At 45.0% G+C, this 9,807-nt stretch overlaps 1 protein-coding gene across 1 annotated transcript in view; it reads right to left on the bottom strand.

The window, feature by feature from the left end:
* Positions 1 to 1,645: 1,645 nt before the first annotated feature.
* Positions 1,646 to 9,807, bottom strand: part of ODAD2 (outer dynein arm docking complex subunit 2) — a 179,913-nt gene continuing 171,751 nt past the window's right edge. The window contains exon 20 of the mRNA XM_066585733.1: positions 1,646 to 2,037. Coding sequence (XP_066441830.1) covers positions 1,924 to 2,037 — 114 coding nt within the window. The 3' untranslated portion in view covers positions 1,646 to 1,923. The remainder of the gene's footprint in view (positions 2,038 to 9,807) is intronic.

Here is a 9,807-nt window from a genome sequence, read left to right as displayed (position 1 = left end):
TAGATACAAGATGTGATATGGGAGGAAATAAAGGCTCTAGAACCCTGTTGTGCTGCCTCTAGCTTGGATACAAGATGTGATACGGGAGGACATAAAGGCTCTAGAACCCTGTTGTGCTGCCTCTAGCTTGGATACAGATGTGATACGGGTGGGCATGGAGGCTATAGTACCCTGTTATACCACCTCTGGCTTGGATACAAGATGTGATACAGGCAGGCATAGAGGCATACAGGTTCCGTATGTTATCCCTGGTACAATTGCCCACAGATGTTGCATCTGGGCCTCTACATCCTGTACACTCATAGGCTGCTAAGGTTGTTGTCCCAGTGGGTCCTATAAATGCTTGATCAGCGATAAATCTGCCAACCAGGCAGTCCAAGGAGTGTGGCAACCCGGCGGAGACATTCCTGGAAAACCCTTGTTGTGTGTGGGTGAGCATTATCCTGCTGTTGGAGACAACACATGTGGCAGCAGGATTTCCTCCACATATCACTGAGCTGTTTAGTCACCGACTATCATATGCAGTGGCTCCCCAGACCATCGTACTAGCAGGGGGCAGTGTGCCGCTCCACAGCAAAGGCAGGACTGAAGCGCTCACCATGAAGCCTGCATACTTAAACACAAGCGGTATTGGCTCCCAAACAAAACCTGGACTGGTCACTAAAAACGACATGGTTCCCGTTTGCGGCAGTCCAGGTTAATGATTTCCGACACCACAGCGAATGGAGGCAACAATATTTTGGTCCTAATGGCAGGGTATGTAATTAGCGCCATAACATCAAATCTCCTTATGCAAAGCGCCTGGAAATGGTGCGGGCAGAGAAAGGAGTCTGTAATGAAGGCACCACCTGTGTCTGGATGATGAACAATGAAACTGTTTGATCTGCTCGGTCTTGTCGGTGGATCAAAGGATCCTCTTGACTGGTGGTCTGTTTGGGCCAACCAGAGCCTGTTGACCATGTGTGCATGCCTTCGTGTAACCAATGCTCCAAGACCACCTAACAGTCTGGTCAGGGGATGGTTGGCAATGTGTCGCTATGACCATCCAGCTTCTTTCATTCCAGCTTGTTTCCACTGATGCGGCCCCTCTCAAGAAGAGGTCACTACACAAAAGTAGCCTCCAGGGGCCCTTTTAATGGTCATCGGGGGAAGCACTTTTATAGTCTGTGGTGACAAGACCCCGTGTCTAATCAGACCACAACTGCAACCATCTACATATCTGCCGAAGACATAACTGCAGGCCGCGTTCTGCAGCAATCCGACGGTTCTATCTGGGTGGACTATGTTATTGCCAATGCCCGTGTAGAGAGTTGTACTTGCAGTATATAGCTGCTGTTACATCGGGACAGAAGGCATAATAAGGTTCTGTCTATTTGCACAGTGTGAAGCCAATTGGAATATATATCAGCTCCTATTAGATGTTGCTGTGGAGACCGGGAACATTATAAGACATGACGGTATGACATTGGAATGACGCGGACATTCCAGCCGGTCACGTCTTTATTTCCTCAATGCCACCAGCCGCCCGTTCTGCTCTTTAGTAAGTGCATTTATTGTGGATCTCAGGATGTGAGACGGGTTTACAGGATCTAGGCTGGAGACTCGCTGCGCACTAAACACATTGTGACACAAGGACGCGTACAACTGCCAGTGTTTCATGACATTTTACTGGTGACGCTGAAATAACATTCTCACCGTGGACTTCCAAGTAAATCTGTTACAAAGTGGCATCTGCCTACATGCAGGACAGCCGCCATTCGGTGCAGTAGATAGAAGGAATGTCCATAGAATTGGTTCAGTATTTGTGCCCTCGTTAACTTTATTTCAGACTACACGATGCCCGCCGGCTCCGTATGACTCAAGTGGAATCCAGCCGGTGACTTGGCTATGAAGTTGAGTAAATATACAAATGTTCGTTACTGCTTAGCCGTATCTTGCTTTCTCATTGGCCAGAGCAAGTCGGCGTATGTTGGCTATACAACCAGCGGCGGCTTCTTGGAGGACGGCATCAGCAGAGCCAACCATGTCTATGAGAAGCTAGAAGAAACACAATGCAAACCATTAATATGACATAGTGGGGTGGACCTCCTACACCCGTCTGAGGGTGCGTTTACCCGTCGCTGATTTTGGTATGGATCTGCAACAGATTTCACTCTTTCAGCTTGAATCAAATTGAAGGGATGAGATCTGCTGCAGATCTACACCTAAATTTGTGACAAAATCCGCAGCAAATCAACATCATGTGAGCAAACCCTAACAGTGAAAATGTAGGCAGTCTTACAATGAGCCAGATTTATTACACCTTCAGACACTTCTGGCAAATGTTATGCCACCTATTAGTTCTCTTAGACTACGCCAGTTTTAGGGCATTTTTTGTCCCATTATTTCACATTTAGGTCCCGCCCTTTTATATGAAATCATACCAGCTCCCAATGAAACCACACCCACTTTTCGGACACACATCATAAATAGGGTACAAAGTATGTAAGACAGTTTTCTGCCTCTATTTGCACCAGAAAATTTGTGCAATGTCAATAGTAAATCTGCCCCAGTGTGTTCTGTGTTGAGCAACCTAAAGGTAAATACAGTGGAGCATATTTACTTCGACTAGCAATTCATACCCTGGTCTAAGTACACTATGTGACGGGATCAGTGCAAACACAGGTATTAAGAGGCGAAAGCAGATGACCGGTTGTGGATGGGAACAGCTAGTCACCAAAAGGGGTCAAAGGAGGACATCAAGAATTATTCTGACCAACAGGCTGCACAGTCTATAGAAGCCGAACACAACATTGCAGCTCCAACTAATGTGTCTGAACGCACAACTCGACGTTCCTCCGCACAGATGGGCTATAACAGCAGACGACCAATTCCAGCGCCAATGTGTCTAAGAGAAACAGAAAGACAAAACTCCAGAGGGCAAAAGAGCACAAAACTTGTATCACTGAGCAGCGGAAAAACATCTCCTGGTCAGATGGGTCCAGATTTCTGTTGCCCCGTGCTGATGGGAGGGCAGAATTTTGCACAAGAAATTACTGCAGTTCTGAAGGCTGAAGGAGTCCAACTCTCTACTAGATGGGGCTAATAAAGTGGTCATTCAATGTACTGTATGTCTTTTGATGCTACAGACCCTTGTTAGGAGATCGTCGCAGGCATCCATCAACACACGTATTTGTCTGTCTGTGAAAATATATAAGGTTGACGGCTATCTGTCATCCCCAGCAGTGAATTCGAGATACACACTAGTCCCAGTGCTGCACAATGTAGCAAAAAACATCTTCTATTTAGTAACTCTGTGGAATGCTATTTACTAGAGTCCAGACCCCTTAAAGCTGCTTTAACTTTTTGGACAACTTCTGCTCATCTGCTTGCTTGTGTTATTCTCATTATTTCTGTAATATACTTGCATTAGAAATGTTGTTGCTTTTCCACTGTAAATCATGTTTGAAGAGTTCCTGTCCATTCAGTTTCTGTAGGCTGACAGATCTGCAGACCCTGCGATAACGATCTCCAGAGTCTCTGCTTCTCCTGCTCTTACAGTGTGTAGGTGTATGTGCACACATTATAGCGGGTTTACTAGGAATTAGGCCAGAATGTTTGTAAATGTCTGATCGTCCAGGGAAAGCAGAGGGGCGGGCAATCAAATACTGTCTTCTTGTTGACTGGACCATAAACAGTGCAATTCAGCATGGGAAGTCAGGGCAAGAAAGTCAGAACAGTGAACTACTAGCAGAACGCTTGGCTTGCTCAATGACCCCTACCTAGAAGTGCATAGAAAACACCAAAGCAACAGAAAAATGGGGAAGACCACCTGAAAATCAGAACTTACAGACAAGAAAACAGGTTGCAAATAGCAGCAAATGAGGAGGGTGAGGAGAACCCGGGGGATTGTAGAAAACTTGTTGGAAACTCGGGTACAGTTTAAATATTTCACAGAGCTATGAATGAAGAGAATAATGATGTATTGGGCTGTAGAGAACGGTGCCGCTCCACTTTCTCGGAGTTTCACTACGGGTAGTACTAGAATAGCTCCAGTCATAAGTAGGTCTTCGGGTCTGTTTTCGCTCCCCGGCTATGTTATCATTTAAATATGCGCTGTGCATGCTTCTCCACCACAAAATTACTGAGCACAGAGATTGTAAAAGCGCAACTAGAATGTAACTCAAAGCCAAAGTGGTCTAATGAGATTAAGTATACGGGGGCAGAATGACTACTTCCATACTTCATCCCAGTATATGAAATGCCTCTTCTTACACTCAGTATTTACACAGCGACACCGCGCCGGCTCCGGGCTTGTAGGAAATAGAGAAATAAGCTGCATTCTAAGATATTCCAATAATATCAATGAACTGCTGAAGTGCCGGCATAAGTGGCCACTCACACTTCCATTAGGGCTGCCAGTTAGAATTCCGTCTCTCTGTTCTGTTTTTAGAGCAAGGAAATGGGATTAAAACAGAAATAAATGTTTCAGTTTTTTCCCCCACTGATTTCAGTAGGTTAAAAAAACACAGAAAGCAAACGGAGAGCTTTCATTCCATAAGGTTCCCGTTTTGTAACAGAAGAAATAGCGCAGACTGCGGCGGAAATCAACGAGGAAAATAATAGAAACATCTATTTCCGCTCTGCTCCAAAAATGGAACAGAGAGGTGGAATTATAACTTACAGCCTAAGGCCTTAGTCACACGGGCGTATATACGCGCGTAAAAACGCACGTACAAAAGATAGAACATATTGGTGGCGCGTTTTTTTTACGGGCGTATTTACGCCCGTGTGACTAAGGCCTTAAAGGGGTTTTCCAGGCATAAATACTATTGATGACCTATCATCAGGATCATTAAGATAGGTCATCAAGTTGATCGGCTGGGGTCCGTTGCTCAGGACCCCTGACCGATCAGCTCTGCGGGCGCATGCAGTCAGCGCCGCAATAACAGAGGTCGGAGCGAAAATTTCCTCGCCGACCTCTGTGTAGTGGTCGGTGCTTGTAAGTGCAAGCACAGCTCTCATTGAAATCAATGGGAGCCATGCCTGCAGTTACAAGCGCCGGCCACTATATGGGAGGTCGGCGCGGAGGGTTCCGCTATGACCTCTGCTATTGCGGCGCTGATAGCATGCATCTGCACAGCTGATCGGTTGGGTCCCGAGCAGTGGACCCCAGACAATCAACTATTGATGTATTTATAGTAGTATTTATAATTGGAAAACCCCTTTAACGGAAGTGTGAGTGCACCCTAAATCATATCATGAGTTGCACTTCTGCTTGTACAATTATTGAGCTCCTAGAACAAAGATGAACAATGGAAGGAAATTCCCATAGAGGTGTGGAGGGATTTGCATCCATTTCTGGAGGAAAGCTTTACTGTAGATAGTGATGTGGGGAATTATGGGTGTGTTGGGCGTCCATGGATACGGCTATGTAGTTTGTCCCAAAGATGCTTGATGGGATTGAGATATGGACTTTGGGCTAGCCAATGAAGTTTGCAGACATTCTGCTCCTCAAACCAAGCCTCAACACTGCGTGCCATATGACATGGAGCTCGGTTATGTTGGTAGACACACAGAGCTGTACCAGAGTATTGCCACAGGGAAGGTGATGCCACATTGTCCGGGATGTCCCTGTACTCATTGATGTTGAGGGGGGTCTTCACTATAACTAATGGCCCCAGTCCTTCCTAGCAGAAACTCCCCACACCATAACAGAACCTCTTCCAAACTTAACCGTTGGGATGCAGTCTTATAGAAACGGCTCTCCACGCAATCGCCACACCAAAGTGCCGCCATCTGATCAGACGATGGTGTACTGTGATTCATCCACAACACTTGCTTCCACTTATTTACATTCCATCAATGACGCTCCAAGCCCCATCGCAGGCGCTGCTGTGCATTTACTGCTGTGATGTTGGGCACAGCCGCTTGTCCGACCTCCTGAGTGAGTGCTTCTACAGACGGATAAGTTGTCCACGTTCTGTCAGTTTACGAGGTCTCCACGAATGTCACTGCCCTGCACACACTGGATGGCTTCCATCTCCCAATAACATGGCCAACAGTGGATTCTGGAAACTCCAGAAGCTGCGATGTCCGTACTGATTGATTGATTGAAGACATCCCACCACTACACCCCATTGTCAGCTCTACACCTGGTGACATCCCACCACCAGACCCGTTGTCAGCTCTACACCTGGTAGCATCTGATGGTTTCTGTACTGGGATCTCCTGTGTAATCCCCACCTTTATTCCCAATGCTCACACATCTGATTTGCATATCCTTTTCACCTGACGGCACAGGATTGGTGGTGTCGCAATACTATTGTCAACATAGTATATGTCCATAGGTATTTACTGAACCATCAGAACATACAGTACAATAAAGTGCATTTCAAGCCTCTTAGGGGTCTTCATCAGATATCTTCATCTGACCGTGGAGTAGGTTTTAAGGGGTTCAGGACAAGAACTTCCCCTGTTCATCACGGCTTGAAGCTGGTGGTAGCAGGGAATGGTCATATCCTTGGAATAGCATGCGTTCATTGGAGTTGTGCCCATCAGATGAGAGGTTTACACATCTCTTGCGTCTTTTATGGTATTTTATCACTACGTTTAGATCTGTGCCCTTGTCTTCTCTTTTTTTGTTTCCATTTGTTGGAGTCCAAAGATTCTTTGTAATAAAACCTATAAAATGGCAGAAGAAACTATGATGCTTTACAAGTTTTGGGCACATTAAAAAATTCGGCACTACACTGCCGAAATCATTACTATTGGAAGGTATGATAATCCGTGTCGTATTTCTCACCAATTCTGGCACAGTTACTAGTGGGGACTCGTATTTCAACAAGGAATATAACAGTACTCTGGAACACTCCATAGACGTTGACATTTTTTGACATATTTATGTAAAAATGAGCCTTGTTACTAGGCGGGGTTTCTACCACCTTCGCTTGAAACGTTTTCCATAGCTTTACCTGCCATTTTCTGTTTTGGGTGGAAATTAGACAACAAAATGAAAGCTATAAATAATGAGAGGCATGTAGACAGCGAGGATATAAAGTCTTAGGACCGGTTTATACTTGGTACTTGGACAGCTGCTTTTCATCTTCATGGCACAGAACATCGTTAGTCTTCTTACAAAGGAGGATCTATTTGATTAGCTCCCAGGTGGCACTCAGCACAGTAGGCAATCGTAAAGTCGAGCCAGGAGATAAAACAGTAATCCACATCATTCTCCATTGAGGGAACTTAATGGAATGTTCTGAAACTGTCCAAAAAGGTAATCTTTGGCCCGCGTCTGACAATGACAGGTCTGTTGAACAGCGCAGTAAACATTCTTTCATGTTAAGTGCTCCACTGAAATCCATCCCCTCCGATAAAATATAGCAGATCTTCTACTCATACTGACAATGTGGCTGATAACCTCAAAGAAATCTGTTATCACTCATCCCAGCTGCATAGTTTCCTTATGGCTAAAACACAGCTTGGGATCCTGAATTGCTGAATATAGGCAGAAATTGAAGGCAGACGCTGACATCCTGTTACTTGTAATGTGGAAGAGCAGATTCTAGGCTACAGTCACCGATGAAGGGGCTACAGAGAAGAGAAACAGATCCCTAAGGTCACCGTCTAACATCCCTTCAGTAGGGCTGGCTGTAGTAAAGCAACAAACTGAACTAATTATTCCTCCGCTGCTGCTGGGATCCAGCATTTGCTATACTGCTGACATCACCAAAAGAGTAACTTTTTGTCCACGCTTCAACTTCGCAGGGCAACAGAGCAGGAACAGGGGACCTGGCAAGTATGAAACACAGCTCCTTGGACTCCCCATTCCCTCTCCTTTGAACCCCATAACATAGTTTATGTGGCACAAAAGTGATGACAAGGGGACAACTCGTAAGATGTTTATTTCCAAAATGCTCCATTCTCCATATACTGCAGCTATTGATTCCTTTGGTTGTTTACTGCTCGTTGCCATGGAAACAGACCGCCTCGTTTATGAAAAGAAATAGCAGAGTACAGTGGTAACGGGTGGCTGGGACAAAGCTAGTACGCATGCGCTCCTGAATTCCCAGCCACTAAATTTAGTTGAAAGAAGTGTTAGCCTCCTCTGCCATTTCTTTCCATAGAAGAGGTAGTCTGTTTCCATGGCAACGAGCAGTAAACAACCAGAGGGCAGAGGAATTAAAAGCTGCAATGTCTGGAGAACGGAGAATTTAGGAATTAAACTTCTTATGGGTGAGGGCATAGTTTTGCATTTTGAACTCCCTGAAATAGGATTGCCGAGATGGGAATACCCCTTTAACGATTCACAAACTCTATCCATGTTGTCGGTAACATGAATGCCACATGCAAAGAAAGAGGGTGGAACAATGACTGATATAGCAGTCTGCATTTCCAAGTTCCATGTGATTTCTATTTGACACATAATTGCCCGCAGAATAACATGTGTCTGAAATATGAGGGCAATCTGTATGTATGATTCACATGTAATAATAATTTACATGTCATATACATATACTGTACAAAGGAACCTTTCTCATAAAGGCAGAATTAGAGTCTGCCTGTCAAAATCCACTTTTGGCTCCCGTATTTAGCCAGATATTGAGATCCTGCGATGCTAAAGGCTATGATAATGTTTTTATTAACATTAGAAAAACTAAAAATCAGCTGGCCCCGCGCCCGAGAGTGAGGTCACCCAGAGGATGTCAGATCACACCGACCAAAGACAAAGCCAGTATGTAAAATCGCAGCTTTACCGCCTTTTTACGGTATACAAGGGCGAGTTGTAAGCAGCGCTTCATCTTTTATTTTATAGCTGTCAAATTAAATATACATTTGTTATTTAGCAGAGCCGGCCGTGTACTGTACACAGAGCCGAACAATTGCAAGACGCTGCTCCGAGGATTTCTGTGGTTTATGGCCGGAGCCAAGTCGGAAGGAAAAGACATTCTCTGAATTTTCTTGAAGCAAGATAAATACAGAAGAGAAATACAGATGAAAGATGAAGTTGCTAACCGAGGACAGTGCCAGATTCCTCTATTCTGGCTCGCTGAGGAACTGGCAGACGCAGTCAGTAGCAATCTTTTCCATTAAATTGAGCTGCATAGATTTAGGTTCCTTTGTTTATACTTTTTATTTTACCCGATCTCAATTTTTTTTAATTTGAAGATAGAAAAAAAAAAGATTTCTTAAAGGGGTTCCCGAGTTATGTAAAGTTCATCCTAACGGGTGCCCTATTGAGTAAAATAACAAAGCAGCCAATACCTACCTCTCCCTGTGGCTCCAAGTCTCCTAGTTGACATCATGTTTAAGGCTGCAGTCAGGCTGAGCCATTACCAAACAAGCTGCTGCAGCCAATAAGCGCTGTCATTGGCTGCAGCAGCAGGTTTATGGGATGTCACAAGCTGACTGCAGCCTATAAACAAACAGTTCAGTGGAGACCTGGGGATACTGGCTGGAAATGAGAGGGAGAGGTCAGTGTTGGCTGCCTTGTTATTTAACACCATGGAGTACCTGTTAAAGGGAACTAGTGAGCAGTTCCATCACTAATAAATTACTGACAGGAGCAGAACAGTGAACTGCCGTAATTTCCATACATATGTATTTCTTGTGAAAGTATTCCTGCAGAAAATGAGTTTTAATATCTCCCGAGCTGCATGGTAATATCCGTGGTCCAGTCCATTGGGCGGGCCTGGACCTCCGCTTCTGGCTGGTGGTTTTAGAATTAACCCGCCCACCTTGGCACCTTGGTTGCTGAGTTCCTTGTCATCCATTGGGGTGCTTTAATTTGTCACACATGTATCAGAGGATTGCGGTCCGGCGTAT

The sequence above is a fragment of the Eleutherodactylus coqui genome, chromosome 12 (assembly GCF_035609145.1).
Source record: "Eleutherodactylus coqui strain aEleCoq1 chromosome 12, aEleCoq1.hap1, whole genome shotgun sequence".
Taxonomy (NCBI): domain Eukaryota; kingdom Metazoa; phylum Chordata; class Amphibia; order Anura; family Eleutherodactylidae; genus Eleutherodactylus; species Eleutherodactylus coqui.
The sequence above is the reverse complement of the archived record's forward strand: the minus strand, read 5'-3'. Positions and strand labels throughout refer to the sequence as shown.